The sequence below is a fragment of the Callithrix jacchus genome, chromosome 2, assembly GCF_049354715.1.
Source record: "Callithrix jacchus isolate 240 chromosome 2, calJac240_pri, whole genome shotgun sequence".
NCBI classification, from domain to species: domain Eukaryota; kingdom Metazoa; phylum Chordata; class Mammalia; order Primates; family Cebidae; genus Callithrix; species Callithrix jacchus.
The window spans coordinates 79,331,624-79,358,680 of NC_133503.1; the positions used below are offsets into that span (position 1 = coordinate 79,331,624).

At 33.9% G+C, this 27,057-nt stretch overlaps 1 protein-coding gene and 1 pseudogene across 5 annotated transcripts in view; both read right to left on the reverse strand.

Moving 5' to 3' along the window:
• Positions 1-27,057, reverse strand: part of ADAMTS19 (ADAM metallopeptidase with thrombospondin type 1 motif 19) — a 266,721-nt gene that overhangs the window by 171,145 nt on the left and 68,519 nt on the right. For all 5 annotated transcript variants that reach the window (XM_002744633.6, XM_035290949.3, XM_078364939.1 and 2 more), the window contains one exon: positions 12,817-12,860. In XM_002744633.6, coding sequence (XP_002744679.3) covers positions 12,817-12,860 — 44 coding nt within the window. The remainder of the gene's footprint in view (positions 1-12,816; positions 12,861-27,057) is intronic.
• LOC118151726 (small nucleolar RNA U3) lies at positions 10,498-10,577 on the reverse strand (annotated as a pseudogene).

The window sequence follows — 27,057 nt, forward strand, 5'->3', positions numbered from 1 at the left end:
GATTTATGTAGAAAAAAATTAACCTTGTTCTTTGTGTAGTCCAAAGGCTTTAAAAGATCAAAATATTGCATATTAAACCCATGTTTTTTTCAGTACAAACAATATAGTTCTATCAAAAAAGGTACTGAAGTAGAAAGGTGACCTCAGTAATTGCTTGGGTATTTTTAGTCCCTGAAATTCTCTAGGGTTAAGGTGCCACAATGCAAACGAAAATACTAAATTGCTGTTTAATCAAAATTAAGCTACTTACAAATGAGCTTAACCTCTTCTTCTCACCCAGCAAAAATGATTATTTCTGCTGAAATGTGGTATGAAGAATGTATTCGTTTTTGGAAAGGGAAGTATCTGGAGATTCTCACAGTACAATGTTGACATAAAAGGAGATTTAAATATGTTTTAATATGGGGATATGCTTTTTGGCAGTTGCTTCCTTGGTGGTCTGTATACCTGTTTGACAATATGGCAAGTACATAAAATCAGAATATTCAGAAGCATAGAAAATAATAACCTGGATCATTCCAAACATGATCAAAGACAGAAAAAAGAAAACTTAGGATGTTGAAGCATCTAAGTTTCTACAGAATGCGTGGAGAGTCAGAGCATCACAGAGCTAGGAACCCAGTGGTAAGGGACACAGCCTCTCTCATCAACAAGTACTGGAAGAATATTCATAGCAGGAAACTCATTCAATCAGCATTTATCTTTGCCAGCTTGAAATATTTACCAATTATCTACATGTTAAAGTCCTTAAAAAGTCTCATGAAACACGTGTCTACACACACACACAGACACACACACACAAGTAAACACTGACTATCCCCACTGATTATCAACCATTCTCAGCTTATGGCAGGATTTCTCAAAGAGGGTTATGCAGAAACCTGGGATTCCATAAGATCTTTTCAGTGGGCCCTCTAAGACCTTTTCAAGAAGTATATGCAAAGTCAATACTGTGTTGACATTTGAAGTAATGGTAGGTAAACTTGCCTAGTCAAGACAGTAGCACCAACTTCAATGTCAGTTATTTTATTCACTGCCACTTACTCCCAGGACGGTACCACAATAATTTCACTTAAAAATTTCCAGATGAAGCAGCAAAATTTATTCATTTCATTAAATCTAAACACTTGAGCATATACATTTAAAAAATATTTTTGTGTAACAAAAAGGAAGGATGGATAAAGCATTTCCATGTAGGCTAAAATATGATGTCTCATTTTAAAGTATTGTGAGGTTGGTTGAGTTATGACCTGAACAAGCTGTGCTTTTCATGAAGAACCATTTTTCATTGAAAAAATAATTGACAAGCAGTAGTTATTCAGAGTTGGAAATCAGAGAGACACTTGTCCCAAAATGAATAAAGAGAATTTGTTACTCTGCGAAAACCAACTTATAGTATTATGACTATTTCTTTTTTGCCAAGAATAAGATTCAAATTTTCAAGGTAAAAATCAGAATATTGACAAACTTTCATCTGTCACCATGAGCTTGACAGTTTCTCAAAACTTAAAAACTTTTCTGATAATATAGATGGTGATATTAACAGATAGATTAGATAGATAGATAGACAGATATATAGACAGACAGAAAGATGAAATATGTCAACATTTAGAAGATGTGCCTAACTCAGTGAACTAATCTTTTTCAATCAATAGATAATTGATACTAAAAAGCCACGCAGGGTTAAAAGATCCATTTAATGTGTAAGACATACCAATAGATATTAATGTAACAGAGTATGAAAGTTCATTCTATGCTTTCAGATTCTACATTGTCCCATTTCACAAACTTTTAGAACACTATGACTTGGGTTTTAGAAAATGCACAATAATATGCAAATAGTTCTTCATTTTTCAACTACATAACTGGGTAAGGCCAAATTTTCCTCCTACAGGTCAGCCACAATAACATACAGAAACACCTTACATGCAGAATCAGATATGAGATTCAGCTGTCTACTATAAGCCAAACAAAGAGATTTGCAAAAATATAAAACAAAACCATGTCTTCTCACTGTTTTTATTGTTCTAGATAATATAACTAATTTCTGTAAAAATTATGAAAGCATGCCCTTTATGCTAACATTTGATGAGTTTATTGTTAATTTTAGATAAATAAAAATTATTTTAGAATTTCTCTATTTTATTTTCTAATATAGTAATAATTAATAAATGTAATCTACATAGAAATCTATTTGGGATCTTAAATAATTCAAGAATGTAAAGGAGTACAAAGACCAAACCATATAGTAATCACTATCTTATAGCATACAGACAATCTGAATATCTCTAAAACAGTTTCTAAAACTATTTTTTTAAAAAACTGTGGTGACATCTTAACTATAACACCAAGTCTCCAAATCAGTGTCACAACACATATGAATGTCAAGCAAATTGGATTGTATGACTAAGTGTAGCTGCAAGACGTATAAACATATACATATGTAAAAGCAAACATACAAAAAGTATGTATGTACTTTAAAATTTTTCCTTGAAATTCAATTTCCAACAGTGAAAAAATTCTGGTTGCAAATCACCTGAATATATAAATGATGGGTAAAAATGACAAAATTATCTTAAATGCATAGTTGAGTTCACACTTAAGGGAAATCCTTCTATGGGTTGAACGAAAGGCAGCAAAGAGTTCTGAGCTGGCACTGATGTGCTGCTTGCCTACAGGCATTTGCCAAACTCAGATCCAAAATGTTCAGCCTTAGCCATCACACTGGGACAAACATAGTGCCTGTTCAATGTGAGGTCTCAGAACTGAAACTTCTAATTAAAGTGAGTGGGAAAAGATATTATCTTTCCCCCACCCTCCCATACAAATAGCTAAACTCAATGAAACTATAAGAAAAACCTGCTTTCTAAAAAAAATGTTATAGCATGAAAACTTGTCTACTTTAACCTAGACTCTGTTTTTATTTTGTTTTAGTTTTGTAGGACAGGTGGTATTAAAATAAGTTAGACCAATAGCTAAATCCTCAAGAGCAACAATGGATGCCAGAGGACAGGTCAACTAGATCTTCAAAATGTGCTGAAAAAAAAAATAACCAAATAGGTATCCAGAATCCTGGGATTTTATACTCACTTAAAGTATCTTTCAAGAATCAAAGTAAAATGAGACATTTTCATACTAACAAAAACTTAATGTGTCACCAGTAGACTTTTACTAAGAGAGATTCTAATAAATATTGTTTCAATAAGGAGGAAAGTAAGATTAGGAGAGAGAACTGGTTTGTAAGAAAGAACAAAGAACTGAGAAAAACTAATTAAGTGATCAATATGTGAATAAATCTAATTGAGCATCGACTGTAGGAAACCATAATATCTTGTGTGTTAAAAACTAAATACGTTGTTTAAAAAATGGTAACAGCCTATAATAAGGACAGGGTATATATAGAATGTTTCAAGTGCTTTATATTCCTGAAAGAAAAGAAAAGATAAACTTTGGACTTGGATATATGTTTACATTTCTATCATAAACATGTCTTCAATGCACATAGAATTGTGTAAGGCGTATGTGTGAGAATGTAAGTATTTCCTGTTGTACAAATGCCGGTTTTACTAAATACTGCCCAGAGTTCTCCAAAGTGGTTATACCAATTTAAATTCACTCCTGAACCATATTGTTTCCATAGATTCACATACTTGCTATCACTTTTTAATGTCAGATTTTAATTTCATCAATCCCACTGGTAGAAATCTGCTTGTGATCTGAATGTTCATTTCCTTTACTACTAATGAAGTTGGGCATCTTTCCATTTTATTTTTTAAAATTCAATCTTGATGTATTATCTTCCATAAATGGTCTTTAGAGTCTTTTGCCCTATTTGGCATGTCTACTTCCTTGTTTGTTTCTTACTTACTGATTTAGAAAAGTTGTTTTTATACTCTGGGTTCTAATAATTTGCTAGTTACATCCACTGGAAATACTATTAATACATACCAATAATTCTAAGATTCACCTTATTTCACATTGCAATGTCTGAAATCAATAATAACTTAGAATTAAAATTGGTCATTGTCTTATTTATTTAGTGATATATAAACTAATGGTATGTCTTGAAATCAATGAAAATTGAAGACACTTCAAAATCCATGAAATATGTTATCCTCTCCCTGATAGAAACTTGCTTTTATTCACTTTCATTACTATGTCTTTTAATATGCAGAAATTTTGAATATTGATATTGATTAATATTTTTGGGACCTCTTTAAGAAATCTGTCTCTACATCAAAAATAGACTCCTGTTTTCACAAATTTAAACCATATGGGATTAATCTTAATTTTTTTTCATGTGACTAACCATCTTAACATCATGTACTGAACTATGTCTTACCTAGTGATCTGCAGTATACGTCAATTTCCAAATATGGGCATTTTATTATTTACTGTATACTATATCTCGGTATCTGATAGTGCAGGTTTCCCTCCTTCCCATATTCTTTCTTCACCAGTATTGTGGCAATTTTTAGACCTATATTCTTACATATATTTAGAATCAGCCTATCTAGTTCCTTCAAAACTCCTGTTAGAATTTTAATGGAATGTATTGTATTAATAGATCAGTTTGAGGGAAACAAACATTTGTATCATAGTCTTTCAGAACATGAGTAGTGTTATCTCTTCATCAAATTAAGTCTAATTTATTAAACGGTAATATAGCCTATAATATTCTCCATATGTCTTAAACATTGGTCGTTAGATATGTTTCACTATATTTCATATTTTATATAAACTAAACAGAAGTTTTAACTTCTCACTGCCTATCACTAAAATAAAATGCAATTAATTATTGCATTTTGGTTTGGTATCTAACCACCAATTAATTAAACTTTCCTATTAATTCTCATAAATTAATTCTATAATCTGTTACTTTATGTAGATAATACTATTATCTATTTTATATTTGTAATGCCTAAAATTTTCAGTGCATTGTCAAATAGAAGTGGTGATAGCAGAATTGTTTCCTTGTTTGATTCTCAAAGGAATGTTTTTAATGCTCCACTGTTTAAAAAGAAAGATATTTATAAGTTTTTTTTAAGTGAATTCTACTGGTTAATAAAGTTTCCACTTTTTTCTATGTTGCCAAGGGTTTTTATCATAAATGTGTTTTGAATTGTATGAAAGTCATTTTCTTTATCCAAAAAAGATGATCATATGGTTTTTATCTTTAATTGGAATATGTAGTTACATTTTAAGATGTTCTAATGTTAAACTACCCTTGCATTTCTGGAATAAATCTGCAATAAAATAACCATACTTGGTTATTTTAAAAATGCATTGTGAGATAATATCTGCTAATATTTGGTTTTGATTTTCTTTATTTCCTTCCTAATAAAGAATGGCTTATCATTTTTTCCTATTTTACCCTGTCCTTTTAGGATTTAGTAAGACATTTATACAGTTTTAATCCCTCCATTTTCTACTTTCTGAAATAGATTTTAAAACATTGAAATGATCCATCTTTGGAACATAGAAATCATCTACAAAATCATCAGAGCCTAGTATTTTTGTGGGTAGATTTTATTTTATTTTATTTTTATTTTATTATTATAACTTTTTTTGAGACAGGGTCTCACTCTGTTGCTCAGGCTGGAGTGCAGTGGTGCCAAACTGGCTAAATGCAACTTCTACCTCTGGGTTCAAGTGATTCTTCTGCCTCAGCCTCTCAAGTAGCTGTGATTACAGGTGCTTGAAACCATGCCCATCTAATTTTTTTGTAATTTTAGTAGAGATAGGGATTCACCATGTTGCCCAGGCTTGTCTCAAACTCCTGGTTTCAAGCAATCTGCCCAGCTCAGCCTCTGAAAAAGCTGGAATTAGAGGCAGGAGCTACCGCTCCTGGAGGTAGGTGGATTTTAAATAATTGATTCAACTTATTTAGTTGTTAAAAGAAGACATAAACTATTTTTCTAGGGAGGTAAGCCCTTAGCTAGAAATGGTTAACTATAATTAATCATGTTTGTCAGCACAGCCTGAGTTTGCTACTCCTTATATATATTTTTATATCATGGTAACAATTACTACTTTTTATCTAATCTCAAGCTCTTTACCAGTTCTCAAAACTAACCATAGAAACAGAATTGTTGATACCACAGTTTAAAGATTTAAAATCACCATGTTTATTTATTCCTTCTCTAAATGATGAAGACATTATTTAGAAAGCGTACAGGTTTTCCATGGCTGCCTGTAAAAATTATTGCAAATTCAGTGGCTTAAGGTATCCAAATTTATTCTCTTGCAGTTTTCTAGGTTAGAATTTTGACACAGACCTCACTGGCTAAAACTAAGTTTTGAAAAGGCTGTTTGTGTTCACTTCTGGAGGCTCTACGGAAGGTTCTATATCTTGGTTTTTGCCTGTAATTTTAGTAGAGATGGGAAATCTGAAGGCTCTAGAGAAGATTCTATATCTTGGTTTTTGCCTGTTCTAGAAACTGCACACATTTCTTAGTAACCCTGTCATTCTCCAAACCATCCATGACGAGTTGAATCCTTTTCATATGGCATCTCTGTCTTTCTTAGTAATCATTGTCTCCCTCCGACTCAGAACTTTCCTACCTCACTCTCCCACTTTTAAGAACTCTCATGTCAGCATTGGGCCTACCATGATAAAACATGATAATCTCCCGATTTCTAGAGCAGTAGATGAACAGCCTTAATTCCTTGTACTACCTTAATTCCTTGCTGCTTTATAACCTAACATATTTTCAAATTCCAAATATTAGGGCAAATATGCTCTTGAGGACCATTTATTCTGCGTACCACAAAATTAAGGCGATTTCATAAGCAGCAAAGAGATATAGTTGCCACCTGCCTAATGAAATATGTTTTATTTCTTTTGAAATTTAAGTGTATCACTGTAGTTCATTCTTTCTAAGAGTTTAAAAACTTTCAATTAAACTGTGACAGCCTAGTAAGCCATTCATTGCAAAATGAATCCTAATTTCAAGGATTTAAAAGGTAAACACACAAATGTTTTTAAATTGATATTTTTATGGATTAAAACATATAATAGCAGGTGTTTTCTTCCATGACCTACATACCTACTTACTGTCCTACCAAACCATCTACATAACTAAATCAACAGGAACAAAGTGTGTAATTGAGAAGATAGTAAAAATGATTTTTACTTTTTATCCTCTATGTAGCTTTTCAAATATAAGCTTAGTCAATAACTATAATTTATCAACAGAAGCAGTTACTTAACAATATTCTGTAACGTTAATATAGCCCAACTCATTTACAATGAACTAATCTTTTGACTTAGTGAATGAGCACAATATCCTATTATTTTAAAGTTGAAATACCGGTAAATAAAATTATTTCAAAATTGGTTTCACGTTTCCAATCTAATTCTATATCTTCATCTGAAGATATTTCTCTCACGTTGTTTTCCACTTGTATTTTTATCTATTGTATAAAAATGCACTGTTAAAAAAGAAAGGTGACAGTACAGTCAGAAGATCTGAGGTAGAGTCTAGCACTACCCATTACTAACAGTGACTCTGGGCAAATCTGTATGTAACCTTTCCACAGGGAATAATAGGATGTGATAGAAACTGCTGTATATGGAATGCCAATTAACTAGCTGCTTTGCAACTGTCACAGTTTTGCAACATTCTGAGATAGATGATATAGCCTCTATTTTAAAGGTGAGGACTCCAAGCTTTCGAGGTGTTAAATAATGTGCCCACATTCACATAGTCAATAGGTAGCAGAGCTTTGATTTAAATTTAGATATCTGACTTCAAAAATCTATGATCCATTTGTTTTTCAGAGCTTTCTTCAACTATAAAATGATAAAAAAAATTGAGAGTTCAGATTTTGAGGGAATTAAGTAAGATAATGTCCATGAAAATATTGTTTGAATTTCAGTGCAAAGCATAAACCTTACCGTTGCTTTGAAAATACAGGCATTCGTCTCCATTTCTAACTCACATTAATAATATAAATTCAAATCCTGTAAGAACTGTTATTTCCTCTTACTACGCCTAGGAGAGTTGGGAAAAGTGTCTTAAAGTTATCATTCAATCCTATATGATCCAAACTAATAAATGCTAAATCCACTTCTTTCCTTTCTCTTTCCTCTCTCCATATTTTCATTATAGTACTAAAGTAAAATGGCTGACTTCACATCGATTATAGATAAAAGACAAAAGAAGTATACAATGACATAAGAATAGCATCTGTCAAAAAATATGTGCCTTTGTATTACATGAGGATATTTTAAAATGTATATGAACAAACATGTTATGGATGTTAACTTTAAATCACTTTGGCTTTGTTTTACTAGAGATTGATAGTTATTAAGATGATTGAATAGCTATATACATGATCATTTATTTTTTTAACAAGTCACAGAGCAGTTCACTGGCATTTTCTCTTAAAAGCAGTAGAGAGGTTATTATATTGCCCCATATTTTTCTTGCTCTGTAAATGAAAATATGAACCTCTTGGAAGATTTTTATGCCTCATGCTACAAGTAACGTAAAACTCTTAAACTGGCTTAGTAATAAGGATATACTGACCTACACATTCAGAAACCCTAACAGTAGACTGGGCTTCAGGGTTGGAGGATTCAACAGTGTCATCCAGGAGAAAGATAACTTCCATTTCTTCATTTTGCAGTATATTATGTCTATTCATCCCAAGGATGGTTTCCTTCCTGAGTATAGTGATCAGGGTTGCATTCTTCCTTATTTGTATCCAGTAGAATCATATACGAGCAAGCTCTAACCACCAAAAATACTACCTTTTTCAGCTTGATGAGACAAATATAGGAAACAGGTCATACATCTCAACCAGGGCAGTGGCCTGTGCTGACTGGCTTTGGTCTAGGATCCTGAAACAATCTCCATGATAGGCCTAGACTAATTATGACCCAACACTGTAGGGCTATCCTTTCCTAACACAGCATTGAAGGTACACAGTGGTAGATACATGGATGCTGAGGTGGCAACTACAATGTGTATGTCTCACAAGTGTCTTTATAAATCTTACAAATATATAGTTGTCCCTTGGTATCCATGGGACATTGGTTCCAAGACTCTTTGCAGATAACAAAATCCATGAATGCTCAATTCCTTTTTTTTTTTTTTTATTTTAGCTTGCTTTTATTTTTATTTTATTTTATTTTATTTTTTTAATTTTTTATTGGATTTTAGGTTTTGGGGTACATGAGCAGAGCATGTAAGACAGTTGCGTAGGAACACACATGGCAGTGTGCTTTTCTTTCCTTCTCCCCTTCACCCACATTTGGCATTTCTCCCCAGGCTATCCCTCCCCACCTCCCCCTCCCACTGGCCCTCCCCTTTTCCCCCCAATAGACCCCAGTGTTTAGTACTCCCCTTTCTGTGTCCATGTGTTCTCATTTTTCATCACCCACCTATGAGTGAGAATATGTGGTGTTTCATTTTCTGTTCTTGTGTCAGTTTGCTGAGGATGACGTTCTCCAGATTCATCCATGTCCCTACAAACGACACAAACTCATCATTTCTGATTGCTGCATAATATTCCATGCTGTATATGTGCCACATTTTTCCAATCCAGTCTATTATCAATGGGCATTTGGGTTGATTCCAGGTCTTTGCTATTGTAAACAGTGCTGCAATGAACATTGGTGTACATGTGTCCTTATAGTAGAACGATTTATAGTCTTTTGGATATATACCCAGAAATGGGATTGCTGGGTCAAATGGAATTTCTATTTCTAAGGCCTTGAGGAATCGCCACACTGTCTTCCACAATGGTTGAACTAATTTACACTCCCACCAACAGTGTAAAAGTGTTCCTTTTTCTCCACATCCTCTCCAGCATCTGTTGTCTCCAGATTTTTTAATGATCGCCATTCTAACTGGCGTGAGATGGTATCTCAATGTGGTTTTGATTTGCATCTCTCTGATGACCAGTGACGATGAGCATTTTTTCATATGATTGTTGGCCTCATATATGTCTTCTTTCGTAAAGTGTCTGTTCATATCCTTTGCCCATTTTTGAATGGGCTTGTTTGTTTTTTTCCTGTAAATCCGTTTGAGTTCTTTGTAAATTCTGGATATCAGCCCTTTGTCAGATGGGTAAACTGCAAAAATTTTTTCCCATTCTGTTGGTTGCCAATCCACTCTAGTGACTGTTTCTTTTGCCGTGCAGAAGCTGTGGAGTTTGATTAGGTCCCATTTGTCTATTTTGGCTTTTGTTGCCAATGCTTTTGGTGTTTTGTTCATAAAGTCCTTGCCTACTCCTATGTCCTGGATAGTTTTGCCTAGATTTCCTTCTAGGGTTTTTATGGTGCCAGGTCTTATGTTTAAGTCTTTAATCCATCTGGAGTTAATTTTAGTGTAAGGTGTCAGGAAGGGGTCCAGTTTCTGCTTTCCGCACATGGCTAGCCAGTTTTCCCAACACCATTTGTTAAACAGGGAATCCTTTCCCCTTTGCTTGCTTTTGTCAGGTTTATCAAAGATTGTATAGTTGTAGATATGTTGTGTTGCCTCCGGTGCCTCTGTTCGGTGCTCTACACATTCAGAGAAACTTCTCTAGTAACATACTATAGAAAAGATCCCTGAAAGTATAGTCTTGCTCAATTCCTTTTTATACGATGGCACAGTACTGGCATATAACCTATGCACATCCTCACCTATTCTTTTAATCATCTTTAGATTACTGTTAATACCTAATCAAATACTAAGCACTTACAAGGCAAATGCTATGTAAAAAGTGGTTATACTATATTATTTTTCATTTGTATATTTTGTTATTGCTGCATTTTTACTTCTTATTTTTATTTAGACAAAATATTTTTTAACCACAAGTGGTTGACTGGAAATGGAGTCCATGATACAGAAGGCTAACTGTATATGACTCTAGACATAGGCATAGGTAGTGTGACAAAAGGGTTTTCATAGGGGTTGGGTGAAACAGATTACTTTGACTTAGTTGTTACAGTTTTTATTTTATCTCTCTTGAAGAAATATTTCAGATTTTCACCCTGCTCAAGACTACATAGGGAAAGACCCTGTCTATATTTGGGCTAGGAAAACAATCTGCCATAAGATACAGAAGTGATGCCAGAGGTGCCGATGACAACCTAAGGACTCAGCAAAACAGAGAGAATTCAGGAAGGGGCACTGGACTTTTCACACTCTGTGCTGTAATATTTAAAACTGGTATTTTTTTGAAGATCTTAATGGACAGGACAAATAGAGCAGAGGACTCAATAAATTGCTTTCCTGCCAAATCTTACATACTGATTGTCAGAACACACTGAGGTACTCAATTATTTAAATGTGTTTTAAGTTATAAAATAAGATTTGCATATAGCATATCACAAATTCACACACAATTTTGAATTAGCAGATTTAGCAAGATATGAAATACTGTTGTTATCAAAACAGAAATTGTTTCTTCTTACATTAGTTCCTGCATACAGGCTATAAAGAGTCAGTTCATGTGTATAGCTATGGGAGATGCCCCCTGACTTGCTGATTGCTCAACATGTGCTCAAGCAAGGCAAGATGTTGAGCTGTGAAGAAGGCTTTTGGGGGCAACATTGCTGCTTACGTGAAAGAAAAGGCAATTACTTTGAGACAAGCTTTACTGGCAATCAAAAGCTTCCATGGTTAGGGTAATAAAGACTAGGTATCAAGTTTAAATTTCTGGAGATTCAGACAGGAACAGAAGCAAACCGGGGGAAGCAGACAAGCAAGTCAACAGTAGGAAGATGGTCCTTACATCAATTCTGCTTTTCCTTAGGTGCCCAGCTCTTTTTATGTTGACAAAACCTTCTGAATCAAATACTCCCTTGATTCCATCATCATCCACTTGACATTATTATACTACTTTCCACGGTAAGTTTTGTGAATAATACATATAAAAAATCTTTATATTATCTAAGATTTTAAACATATGGGAAGGTTGATGAAAACTTAAGTTAATGAAACTAGTTAGAATTATCTTTTAAAATACTCATATCCCTATGTTCTGTTTCTACCCATTTTATTTATTGTTCACTTTATATAAAACAAATGACGCACCAAAGATGGTCCAGTTAAAATACTGCTTATCCTATAGAAATGAACCCTACATGATATGCCAAAATTAGATTACAGTTCTTAATTGTACCTTACCAATAATATATTGTTACACACAGCTACGTGACTTAAAATTAAATACACACAAACACACACACACATAAAGATTAGAGTATCTTTGAATAGGTACCTTTATATTTCTATAAGTATATTTTAAAATATGAAGATATATGTGTGGCCATTCTTTCAAAATTAGAACTGTGGTTTCATGGATTCTGTTGGCTATATAGTTCTGTTTTAGGCACTTTAGACATCCAATACAAATAGTGAAAAATTTGCCACCTTATGTAAATAGAATCATACTGAGTCAAGCAACTTTATTTTGACACAGTCTGCAAAGGCCTTTAAGCATACATAACTCAAAAAATAATCTATTATCCTGCAAATTAGTGGAATGTAATGTCATTAATATATTTTGTCTTGGGTTATTAATCATAATAAAATTTTACTGAACCCGCGTGTGTATCTCTGAGAAAATAACAAAAAGGACTGATTATAGCCTTAAAACATCACTTAAAAATTATCTCCAATATATAGTTGATACATGTGTCTTTAAGCTCTTTCATTAATAACTGGAGTGCTGACAAATAATTAAACATATAAGTAGAAAATATGTATGTCTGACATCCTAAAGTTATTCCTTTTTAACCAGAACAATTTCCTACATTTAAATAAGTGATATGTTCAAGTTCTCCAGAACTCCAAGTGTGAGAATTTTTACACTTACCAACAGTATCACATGGTTCATCTTTGTGCACACAGAAATCTTCCCTAGAAAGAAAAATAGAAAACTGAAATAAAGATAAATTCTTTTGTACAAATAAGACATCATGTGACTCATTTTTAATAGTTATATGATTAATAAAAGCACATCTGTTATCTCCAAGAATCTAATAAAACTGTGAATATGATTAACGAATTTTTAATTCTAAGATATGGAAGATTAATTAAACTTTATAGCACATTTGTACCTGATATAATTAATCCTTAAGACATTAGACAGTTCCCATATTATTGACAATATTTCAAAAATAACATCCCATCTTGTTTTTGAATTTTATAGTATTCTATTGTTTAATTACAAAAAAATAGTTTATGGTGTTGGGACAAGGCTTTCCATTTAAAAAATTACTGAAAGATACCTACTTCATGTAATACAAAAATAATTTCCAGATTGAAAATTTTAATGTAAGAAATACAACTTAATACAACATAATATTTTATATCATAAGACTGGCAAAATTTTTAAAGACATAATCATTTTATTAATGGTATAAGAAAATTCGTATTTTACATAAATGGGATAAAAGTATGAATGTTTTATTATTTTTACTCTTTATCTGAAACTATAACTTAGCATTCCTAAGAATGCTTCACTCTTGTTATCAATTATTTAGAATTTCATAGAACATAATTTAATAGAACTTAATGAGAGTTATAAGGTTTGGGGACAGAATATGTGAAAGCAAAACTGTTATTGTCCCTCTTACTAGCTATGTGACCTTAGGCAACTTATTAAACCTTCTTGTGCCTATGTCACAAAGATAGAGGTAGTGATAATTTCTTCTACTTAGGTTTACTGTTCAAATTAAATGACTTAACAGGTATGAAACCTTAAAAACCTAGGTTACTATGCAGGTTGAATGAATTAACACATATAAGGTATTTAAAACAATGCCACATACAAAGTAAGCTCTCAAAAGTTAGTTGTGATGTTTTTGTTGGGGATTGTTTTATTGTTGTTATTATTGTATCATCATATAAGCAATTTCTTAGCCATAAACTTTCAGGTTCTATACAATTTTTGTTTTTACAAACAATATTGCAATAGGTCTTTTGTGTGTATATAAATGAGAAATAAAAAATTATCTTTTTAAAAAAATTCCTCTCTCTGTTACAGGATCTAGAAGTTGTATCTAAATGATTTTTTAAAATGACTTTTAAAATTAAGCACAATATTTTGCGTATACACCAGTGAAGGCTACATTGATCTTTATAATGGGTAGCTTTCAATTCACATCTTGCTTGGCTCTCTGCAGCATTTGTGATTTAATACCTACATATATAAAAGTTTGCAAATCTTCCTGCATGTTAGAAATGTATATTTAATTTTTTGGAGCACAGTTGCCTATATGTTCATTATATTTAGCTCTTAAAAGCTCTGATATACAATTGTTAAGTAGAATAAGCAATTCTAGATTGATTTTTACATGGTACTGAGAAAAGACTTAAAATTCCATTGTGGTTATATTTTTGATGTTTCCCTTTGATTCTAATTTTTGCTTTATCTCAAAGTTTATTGTACTCAGTCTCTAAGTTTGATTATTTATTTTGAACTATTATTTGTATTATTGTGTAAATCCATATGTTTCCTTTGTTGGGTGGATTGTGTCTGATACTAACAAATATTAATATATAGTAACGAATTAGTATTTGCTTGGCATATCTCTTTCATTTTGCTTTCAACATCTATTTTCTCCAAGTCTCTTATAATGAGCACATAGTGAAAACTTTAAAAGCTAGTTATAATACCTTTATAAATAAATTGAATCCTTTTCTATTTTATTATTGATATGTTTGGATTTCTATTATTTATGATTTCTATTTAGCAAGTTATATTTCTTTGTTCTTCTTTTTCACTTTCTTCCTATCTTTACTTTTCACCCTCTTTTTTGGCTACAACTTTGGAAGTAACATTAAATTGTGTTTGATGTATGATTTCTTTCACATTTTAAATTATGATATATTTGTTTTCTATTGCCACTTTAAAAATTTCATAAATTTGGTGGCTTAAAACATCACAAAACTTTAACTTACACTCTGAAGGCCAGAAGTTTTAAATATTTTGAAACTTTGAAATGGATTTTACTGCACTAAAATCAATGTGTCAGCAGTATCACATAACCTCTTAAACCTCTAGGTGAGAATATGTTTCCTTGCCTTCTTAGGCTTCCAGAGGCTACCCAGGTTTCTTGACCCAGGGCCTCCTTCTATTTCCAAGGCCAATCATTGCATCACTCTGTCCCAATCACCATATGTTCTTCTCTGACTTTCCTCTCTCCCTCTTTTCCTCACACCAGGATAATCTCCCCATCTCAAAATCCTTAATATAATCACATATGCATAGTCATTTCTTTCATACAGGATAACATATTTTCAGGTTCTAGAAATTAGAGCATGAACCTCTATGGGGGGGAAATGTTATTTTTGCTGCCTACCACATATCCTTAGAATGTCTAAAGGTCTTCCTCCTGAAAAAGGCAAGAACATAAACATTCTTTTAATCCAATCTCTGTTCAAGGTTTCATATGTTTTTAATCTGAAATTATAATTCCATCTTAATTTTTGAAATTTAAATGTAGTTTCTTCTAAAAACCATCAGGGCTGATGTAGCAATTTACCTATTTATTTGGCAATTTATTTTCTCAGTTATATCTTGTATCTTTACTTTCTAGACATCTCACTGTCCTTTTTCATTAGTATCTGTTTCAATGAGGATCTATCTTTGAGTGGTAAACTGTCCTAGTTTTTTCTTTTGCTTTCAATTTTATTATTTTGCATCTATTCATAACTGAATACTGAGTTGTTGTAAAGTCAACTAGGTTGACTTTATGACTCTCAACACACTGAAGATACTATCTCATGTTATTCTCGCATTCATAAATATTAATTAGAAGTCTGTGATTACAGTTTTTGCTCTTTTTTCATGCATTTGGTTTCTGGTTAGCTTTTAACATTCTTTCCATCTTTATAATTCTACAATCCCACAAAGATGTGTCAAGGTACTGATTTTGCTTTTATTTATCTTCTTTTGTACTTGGTATATTTTCAACTTAAAGATCCATGAACACATAAAAATTATTACTGTTATCTATTTAGTTAATCCCTCCGACATTACATTCTCTTCTGCTAGAACTCCTTTAGAAATGTAACGGTTCTTCTCATTCTTAATGTTTGTAATGCTCAGGCACCTTTGTGTATTTCCATCTCTTAACCACTCTATGTAGCCTACTGAGAGCATCCCTCAGTTCTATCACCCAAAACACTAATCCTCTTTTCAGCTGGACCTAATCTGCTCTTCAATTTAGAATTGAAATTTTAAGTATAAGGACCATATTCTATATTTCCTTTTGAGAACATTTATTTTCATCAATTTTCAAATCAACTGTTTTCCCCAAAAACACCTTATTCTCATATTTTGAAATTTTTGATTGTTTTCGATTAGGTGGACATGCTTGTTTTATATTCCCTCTTAGCACTTTTAAAAAAATTATTATTCTCTGGGTTCTTACAATGGAATATGTTGTCACTTTGTCATTTTGGAATTCTATTATGAACTCAGCCAGTGGGATGTTAATTGTGGTTGCCTCGTGGTGTAAGTTGAGAGAGAGTCCCTGCAGAGCAGTTTTGCATATGCTTTCACTAAGTGCTTCAATTTTGAAATCAGATTCATAGTAATGAATACCCAGAGGAAGCATTTTTGTCCTAACCTGGGGTCATGGATAAGGCAGAATTCTTCCTTGTTCACAAACTGTGCTCGCTGGCAGGACTTTTACCAGTTCACACTTTTATTAAGGATCTAAGTACCTGTAAATTCTAGTTGTATGTAATCATTTCAGTTCCACTTTCCTACTTTGCACAAACTCATTAAAACATAAAAACCTAGATTTTTTTAGTCCCAAAAACTCCCTCAGGGGAGCTAACACATTACTTTAGATGCTTACTAAACTTGTTACCAGAGCTTGCTTTGTTTTTGGCTCTTCTGTGCATGTAAAAGTATGCTTATTGTATGTTTTTCTATGGTTTATAGATGTCCATTATAGATAAAATGGGAACTTTTTCTGACTATCTAAACAGCCAGATTATCACATAATTAAAAGAACTGAGCTTAATCTTTGAACTACCATCTAGGGATGAAGTTCAGTAAGATGATATATTAGTTTATTGTTAGCATTAGGTCTAACTGTATATAGTAACAAGCCATATATGCCTTATTTTTTTGTTTCATTTTGTATCATGCAGCTACTTTCACAAAATACTTTAAAAGACTGCATAACTGCCTCAATAAGATGTTCACTTGATATTCAATACTTTTTCAAAAATGTCTTTTGACAATTGAGGATTACTTTACTTATAAATTATGGTAAAAATTAGTGATTTCTACAATATTGTTATTTTTCTTCCAAAAGGTTGGAATTAGAAAAAAGTATTTGTTGCTAGCCATGAGTGTAAGACAGAAATGAAATATTTTAATATCAACATTAATTATTAAAATTGTTCTCTATTTCTCCTGGCAAGTTCTGAAAGAGATGACTATGTGAAACAAATATAGAGTCAATTATGAGAGTAATGAGGAAAAGGTGGAGCTAAAATAGAGAAGATAAAACATAACCTTAAATAATATCTTTTCAATACAAGGCACAAAACGAACTTAAACTTAATTAATTTAAATCACACCCACAATTTAGGAATAAATTTATCATTCTCTAGTTATAAATAACAAAAATAATTCAAGTATGATAGTTTATCACATGAATTGCTTCATGAAGAATCAGTGGAAGATGTATTATTCCTGTGGCTCTCTTAGCTGAGAACACTTCTCCAATATTTCATTAGGACTCAAGCAAGGAAAAGACTCCGGCCCTCTTGCATGTTATCCCTCTCGCTTTCTTTCCTTACTTAACTCCATCCTCAAATACTTGGCTTTAGTTTGTTTTAGTGGCCATGTTTTCCCTACCTCTGTTTACCTTCATAATACATCCAGAGGAACCTTTGTTCTAAAGAGGGCCTGCCACCCACTGCAGAGCCCACCTCATTAGACTGGCAAGGGAGTGGGTTATCCCTAAAACACAGTAGACACAATATAATGTTACACTGTGCTGTCTACTGATTACTGGGTATTTCCAGACATCAGAAACAGTATAACACGTTTTTACCAGTTTGTACAAATTTTAATGTTTTTCTCAAATATACTATTACTTTTGTATTCTGGTAAATCTAAAAACTAGTTAATTCAGGTGGGGCACAGTGGCTCACACCTGTAATCCCAGCACTTTAGGAGGCTGAGGGGGGCAAATCACATGTCAAGAGTTCAAGACCAGCCTGACCAACATGGAGAAATCCCATCTCTACAGAAAAAAAAAAAAAAATAGCCAGGTGTGATGGTGCATGCCTGCAATCCCAGCTACTGGGTAGACAGAAGCAGAAAAATAACTTGAACCCAGGAGGCGGAGATTGCAGTGAGCAGAGATCATGCCATTACACTCCAGCCTGGGCAACAAGAGTGAAACTCTGTCTAAAAAAAAAAAAAACCAAGTTAATCAATTTTTAATAATTTAAAAATGACTGTTAGCACTTGGTACACTAATCATCACTTCTTTTGTATATAGACGATATAATCCTATCATGCTGGATTGCCTGCATACTCCTTAAAAGTCTACTGACCAACTGAATGAATGCTGAAAAGGAGATGCATTTTTCAGTTAATTATTAAATAGGAAAGAAAGCAAAGAAATTTTAATGAAGTAAATAATTCGATTGTCAGTACTGCGAGCTTTAATATTTATACATTTTATTGTAAATATACACAAAAATTAGAAGGAAAACTGTAGACAAATGAGGGAAGATACATCCAAATTTTATCTCATAAACTATAACCACTATAACTGCCCTACCCTAAACTTTTCCTATGGTAAACAGCATGCAACTACATTTTCCAAGCAGTCCTTATCCCCTTCAATATACAAGATACAAAACAGGAAATGTTGTAAGTCTGGGCAAGACAAGACTGCTCTCAATCAGAACATTTATTCCCAGGGTTATAATGGAAGGTTTTTTACAAACCCAAATGGTTCCTTCATAGTCCTGTGGTAAATCCTATTCTTCCCCTACTCTACCCTCTAGCATCTTTCCACTGGGAAATCACCTTCTATTGCATCATATTTTCTGGTCAGTGTATTCTAGTCATCAGCTTCCAATCATAGGATTTTTCCCCCTACACTGAAACTCATGTTTTCAGAGGATGGAAAATAGATTATATAGTAAGCAAATATGAATGATCCTGAATCATCCAAACTCAGTAGATGAGATGCCTAGAGTTTTCCTCTTTGCTATCTTTTCTGATGTCTGATTCTTCAGTTTTCCTTTGATTCTGAGAATATAGAATCAAAATAAGCCAACTATTTCTTCTGGTGCTTAGCTTAGGCAAAGTTCATTTCTGCAGCTCAAAACCAATAATATCCTAATGATATAGAAAAATAATTTCTATTGGCAGCAAAACATAACACATTCAGAGTCTCAATATAACTATAGATGAAGATGAATGGAAAGGTTTTCTAGCATTATTATTATAAATAAATGATAAAATATATTTATCATTTATCTGCATAGAAAACTATAGAAATCAAAATTTTACAAAAACATTATGCCTGGTTGTGTAAGTTGTGCACTGTATAATTCCATGGGCATATTTATAATACACAACATAAATGGCTCCCTGTATTGTTGTGTAGTGTATGGCCTATACAACTGAATAGGGTAGGATACATTAACTGTCTCTAATATGCCATGTACTAAATAAGGGGAAGGAAACAACAGAGAGAAATAAAATAGGCTTCTACTTGAAAGGCACAGAAGAGGACAAAACGTATCACCTCTGTGATGTGATAATGGTCCCAGGAGCAGTGAGAGAGAAGACTGGGGAGTTATATTAAAAAATGAATAATTCTGTTCTTCAACTGCCTTTGACAACAAACAAATGGAGAAAAAAACACCCAAAACAGATGTTACTGAATGATATGGCAATGCAAAAAAAGAACCACATAAAATCAAATCTTTACCTTAGGGCCGAGAATCACTAAATGTAAAGTATATTCATATATAGGGGGAAAGGGATTTGAGGTGATTTTTCTAAATGTATAATATATGATGCATGAGGCTGCAACATGACAATTTGATTTAGATAATGTGAAACAAGGGACTTCATCTGTAACTAAAATATGATAAAGCTATGACAAATGCACTGCTTATTGTCAAGGGCATTTAGAGTCTACCACATAGCCAATTTCTGTTCGCTTAGCAAACAAATGAAACAAGCACATTACAAAAACAAAACAAAACAAAAAATTTTTAAAAAACCCTCTAGTTCTTTCATCCAAAATCGCTAAGTACCTCTAACTACAATTGAATAAGTGTCAGCAGCATTACAAACCAAAGATTAGACTATAATTTTTAATCTTCAATTCTCCAATAATCGACTTCTTTGCAGAAGACCAAAGTAATGTATTCCTAACTCAAAATATTCAAATATTTATTTTATGGGATGGGTATAGAGATTATTTGCTGACTAGACCTGTGATCATGTGGATTCAAATTCTCTCATTTTTGGCTCATGTTGACTCTGTGCGCCTGTAGTCTGCATCATAGATTTTCATTATGAGTTTATAGAAATGATACAGTTAGACTTTGGCATCTGGGAAAGCCAATAAATTCTGACTAACTTCTGATTTATATTAAAAAAATGAAATATAGCTTTAATTTCCAAGAAAGAAGATGCATCTGAGAATAAGTCTCATTGTAGAGTTTAATAGCATGCTGGGATATCCTATAAATGATTCATTCAAAAATTATTGTGTAATTTGTATTAAATCAAGTTATTTTTACAATTTCTATGTTTTATTAAATTTTCTCTTATTTGCCAATGGCATTAATTTGAAACTAATTCTCACATGCATTATATGTAAACCAAAAGCATTTCTGTAAATAGGGAAGGTAAAACTATCATTAATAACATTGAATTTTAAAGAGTATTTTCAAGGGACATAAAGATGTATGCCTTCTCCATGATTTCAATAAGAAATGTGAAAGTTGCACTAAGAAACCATAGAGATGCGAGTTAAGAGAACATGTTTTGTGTTTTTGTTACTATGAGCCCAGAAGAATAACTAGGTCAGCTTTAAACTATTTACTTCATTGTACTGCAAAGGACAATTTGACAAATATATGATTACCTCAGATAGGTTTGGATTTGTAGAAGCATTATGCATTTTAGCTGAGACCAAACTTGATTCCTGAGCTAAAATTTCTTCCTACTGATGTGTGCACATAACTCCCAACATTTAATAGTTATCTACAATGAGCACTTACTAGAAACTGAGCCTAGTTATGAGTTTAGTCTGTCAAATATGGATAATAACAAGCAATCCATAGAGATTAACATTTTTTCTTATATTATTCTATTTTTCACATCTTCCTTATGAAGCTAAAAAGCTAGTCATCTTTACACTAACTACAAAGGGATATTTTTTCCTTAACTACACGAAGCACTCATTTAATCTTTATTGACCAAATAGTACTAGGTTACTTAGAAAAAAAATATTCCCTTAAGTGGACTGATTTTTCACCATTACAGCACTGCAAACAGAAATATGGAGAAACGGTGATCCTCCACAGAAACCTTGTCCCACCAGTGAGTAAAGGAAGAACAGTTGGCCAGTATTTGTCAATATTTTAGATATGTGTACCCTTTGACAGAGCAAGTACTTTTTAATCTACCCTAAATATTATTATAGAACATGTTAAACCATAGATAAACATATTTATAGAACATTTTCTCTAACAGAAAAAATTAAAAAGTTCTATAAACAAATAAGTAGTTCAATAAATCAGGATACTTTTATTAAATGTCAGCCCCTCCCTGAAAATGTTGCAGATCAACAGGAATGGATCAGGTTCCTGCTACTGCTATAATAAATTGTCATGAACTTAGTGGCTTAAAACAACACAAATTTGTTATCCTATAGTTCTAGAGTCAGAAGTCAAGTACCGGTCTTACCGGACTAAAATAAAAGTGCCATAGAGCTGCATGCCTTCTAGAGGCACTAGGATATAATCTATGTCCTGGCTTTTTCCAGCCTTTACACATTGCTGGCATTCTTTGGCTTATGACCTTTTCTTCCATCTTCAAAGCTGGGTTTGTAGCATCTTCCAGTCCTTCTCTTACTCTGAACTTCTGCCTCCCTCTTCCTTATTTTAGGACTCTTGTGATTACATTGAATCCACTCAAATATGCCAGGATAATCTGCCCATCTCAAGATCCTTAACTTAATCACACGTGCAAAGTCCCTTTGCCTTGTAAGATGGCATATTCACTGGTTCTGGAGATTAGAAGGTCAATATTTGCAGGGGGAGGGGACATTATTCTGCCTTCCACAATAAATGACAAAAAGTAAAGTAAAAAGCAAACAGAGAAAACTTTATGTGTAAAGCATAAAACAATTGTTCTTTCCATACACACCAACTCAACATTGATTACTTCAGGGTTGAAGAGCAGGAGTAGAAGTTTGGTAAAACTAAAGTGTTTCTTTTACATTTATCCTAAGAATATGCTTATAATATGACAATATATTTGAAAGTTATATTTAAACTTTTGCTATGAGAATATGTATTACTTGGAAAATAAAATTGTAGTAGGCTACATTGCTAAGAAAAATATATAAAAATAAGCACATTTTTGGAATAGATTTTTAAGGGAAAATACTGTTTAGAAAACCGTATGTAAAATGACTTCAACAGCATAGATAACATTCTGTTTCCCAAGTGGAGGCGTAAACAGGTAGTTATTAATTATGTTATTCTTTATGCTCTTGGTTTATATGGAATATATCACACTATGTTTTTTTCTTTTCCTTTTTTAAAATTATACTTAAAGTTTGGGGGTACATGTGCAGATCGTGCAGGATTGTTATATAGATATACACGTGTTACGGTGTTTGCTGCATCCATCCCCCTGTCATCCCCCTGTCATACATTAGGTATTTTTCCTGATGTTATCCCTCCCCAATCCTCCCAATCCCCAACAGGCCCCGGTGTGTGATGTTCCCCTCCCTGTGTCCATGTGATCTCATTGTTCAACAACTACTTATGAGTGAGAACATACGGTGTTTAATAGAACTGCTAGGTTGCATATCTAGGGAAAGCCAGCAACAAGGGAGGCAATAATGAAGAGTGGTCAGTTTAGGATGCCAGTTTTAAAGTTTTTTAACATTAAAAAAATTGTATGCAGAAAATTCTAAGGCTTTTTTTTAGAGTATTGAGATAAAAATGACATTGAAAATAAGGAATAAAATTAATGCCACAATATTTGTTTGGTGAGAAACAAAACTTGTATGTAGATTATGATCCCAGCAATGTAAATACATGTATTTAATTATATACATACATAGAAAATACAACTGATGAAATATACTTTAAAATGTTAACTGTGCTCTTTCCTCAGTAGTGGGTCTATAGGCTAATTTTTATCTTTATTCTTGTACTTATCAATTTTCTAATGAATATATTGCATTCATAAGGAAAAATTATAAATCAGTAATCAAATTATGACTGTCATCTTCTTTAGTTTCAGAAGCAATATTTCTTAAATCTATTACTGTTAAGAAGGAAGAAAGACTTCATCAATGCAGATATTTAACCTAGACTCACCTTAAAGCTTATAAGTATAGTCTCCTCTCCATCCACACAAATCTTCCCATCCCTTCTACCAACTTGAATTTACTACTCTTCTTTTAACCAACATTATTATGGTAAAACTTACATAATATACACACAATTTAAACGAGAAGATTGGTGAATTTTGACAAATATATAAACCCACATGAATTCAAAGCAAAATATCCACTATTTCCACCACCACAGAAAGTTCCTTCTGCCTCCTTGCAGTCAATTTTCTCACCTTAAAGCAGGCAACATTTGATGCCACAGACTAATTTTGCCTATTCTCAAACTCTGTGTAAGTGAAATCATTCTCTGACAGTTTTCTAATTTGGCTTTTTCACTATATATATATATGTAAATATATGTGTGTATATATATGTATACATGTATGTATGTATGTATATATACATATATACATGTATGTATCTATACATATATCTCTATATATGTATAGATACATACATATATACACATACATATGTATAGATATATATATACACATACATATGTATATATATACACACATATATATATAGAGAGAGAGACAGAGAGAGAGAGAGAAAGCCAAATTAGAAAACTATATATATATATTTCTTTTTTCTTTTTTTTGAGGTGGTGTCTCACTGTTGCCCAGGCTGGAGTGCAGTGGCCCAATCACCTGTCACTGCAACATCTGCCTCTAGGTTCAAGCAATTCTCCTGTCTCAGCCTCTTGAGTAGCTGGGATTACATGCATGAGACACCACGCCTGCCTAATGTTTGTATTTTTGGTAGAGACAGGGTTTCACCACGTTGACCAGGCTGGTCTCAAACTCCTGACCTCAAATGATCTGTCTGCCTGCCTTGGCCTCCCAAAGTGCTGAGATTACAGGCATGAGCCACCACACCTGGCCTCAGTATGATGTCATTAATATTCATCCATACAGTTGCATTTATCAGTAGTTTGATAAAGAGTATTTTATTGCATGAGCACACACAGTATGTCCATTCACCTTTAAATGAACATTTATTTATAATGTTTGGCAATTATAAAAGCCTCTATAAATTTTCAAGTTCAGTTTTTTCTGTGAATGACTTTTTTTTTGTAAGTAAATATCTGAAGCTGATGTGGGCAAATGTTTAACTTTATAAGAAACTACTCATTTTCCAATGTGGTTGAACCATATTATAATTGCACCAATAATTGAGGAGTGTTCCATATCCTCACTATCACTGGTTATTTTCAATTTTGATAACTGAAGCCTTTCAAGCAGGTATGAATTTAATTTGCATATTCTTGATTATTAATGATGTTGAGCACCTCTTAAGAATTATATTCTTAAGAGAGGCTTACATATTTTGATATTTGTATATGTGTATATATACACATACATGTAAACATTCTAGATATAAATTACTTGTTAATATAATGTCTGGCAACTATTTTCTCAAATTCTGGGGCTTGTTTTATCATTTTCATATGAATATCTTTGAGCAGGAAATGGTTTTCATTTTTAAAAGTTGCAGATGATTGTTAATATTTCTTGATTAGTACTTATTTGGTATCCTACTAAGAAATCATTGCCCTCCTTTTTTTTTTTTTTTTTGTATTTTACTACAATAGAGTTGTAGCTTTGGTGTTTAATTCTATGATCCCTTTGAATTAATTTTACACATGTCAAATAGGACTGATATTCGTTTTTTTCACACAGGTGTCTAGATATTCCATTTGTACTATTTGATGTATTCTAATACCATCTGCTGAATAAACTCTTTTTTGTAACTGAGTTATGTTGGTGGATTTATTAAAAATTGATTGGCTGGGCACAATGACTCACACCTATAATCCCAGCAGGTTGGGAGGCTAAGGTGGGTGGTTCACCTGAGCTTGAGAGTTTGAGACCAGCCTGACCTACAGGGAGAATCCCCATCTCTATTAAAAATACAAAACTAGCCATGCGTGGTGGTGCATGCCTGTAATCCCAGCTATTGGGAGGTTGAGGCAGAAGAATCGCTTAAACCTGGGAGGCTGATATTGTGGTGAGTGGAGATTGCATCATCGCACTCCGGCTGGGCCACAAGAGCAAAATTCCATCTCAAAAAACAACAAAGAAATCGATTGAGAGGGTAAGGGGATTCAACATGGCGTGGTAAGAACAACTCAGGATCGCAGCACTCAGGGAACGCTCAGAGGGTGACTAAAAGCCGCATTTCCAGACGGATCTTTGTTGCCCATAGAACGGAAAAATTCCCAGGTGTAGGAAAGACACGGGATGCAAGTGCAGCCATTTTGGCTGTTGCGGCGGCTTCAGCCAGCGCTGCAGCACAGCAGCACTCCGCAACAACCGCACAAAACACACTGGCCTGGGTGCCCTGCTAAACCAGCAATCTGAGATTTGGGAGGACAGATTAGCATATCCATCTGATTAAACGAAACCTGGACAGTGAGCCAGACCAGGAGATTCCTGGGAAGTGGCGTTTGAGCCAGTGCAGTGGCTCACTGCACGGGAAATCACACAGATCCTGGTGCCCTAAGAGCGGGTGACCAAAACACCTGGGAGAGAGCCATCCGTTCAACTTAAAAAAAAAAAAAAAGAAAGGCGCTCTGAGGCAGGGAGCCAAGCGAGCAGGCTTGGTCGCTTTCACCCCCACAGGGACAAACAAAACAGCAATTTGAAATGCTCCGGGTGGAGAGTTTCACTGCAGGCAGAGCTGAACCCAGGACGGTGCAGCTTGGTGGGGGAGGGGCATCCACCATTACCGAGGCAATACGCCCCTACGGAGGTACACTCCTATTGCTGATGCAGCCTGCCGTTGCCGAGGCAACCTGCCATAACAGAGAGACTCCGCTGCAAGGCGAAGCCGGTGGCAGCAGGGCGGAGCCTGCGGCTACAGGGCGGACCCCACATAAACAAGGCGGAGCCTCGGGAGGAAAATAGTGACTAGACTGCCTCCTAGCTGGGCAGGATAGTGCAACGGACACTCATAAAGAAAGCCCCAACTCCCCGAGACAGAGCATCTGCGGAAAAAAACGGGTTTTAAGAGTTCTGCTGCAGCAGACGTAAATGTAGCAGCCTAACAGCCCTAAATGAACAACAGAGCTCACAGCTCAGCACTTGAGCTCCTATAAAGTACAGACCATCTCCTCAAGCAGCTCCCTGACCCCTGTATATCCAGAGTCACCTCAAAAAGGACTGATCAGACTGACATTAGGCGGGTATCATTCTGAGACAGAGATAGAAGAAGAAGAAACTGGTAGCATCCCTCACGGTTCTGCAGCTGCTACAGGTGTACCCCAGACAAGCAGGGCCTGCAGTGGACCTCAGCAGTCATACAGCGCAGGGGCTAGACTGGTAGAAGGAAAACCAAGTAATAGAAATACCTCATCATCAACAATCTGGGCGACCACTCAGAGACCCAATCGAAAAGTCAGCAACCAGTCAGATGACAGGTGGATAAATCCACAAAGATGGGAAGAAACCAGCACAAAAAGGAGG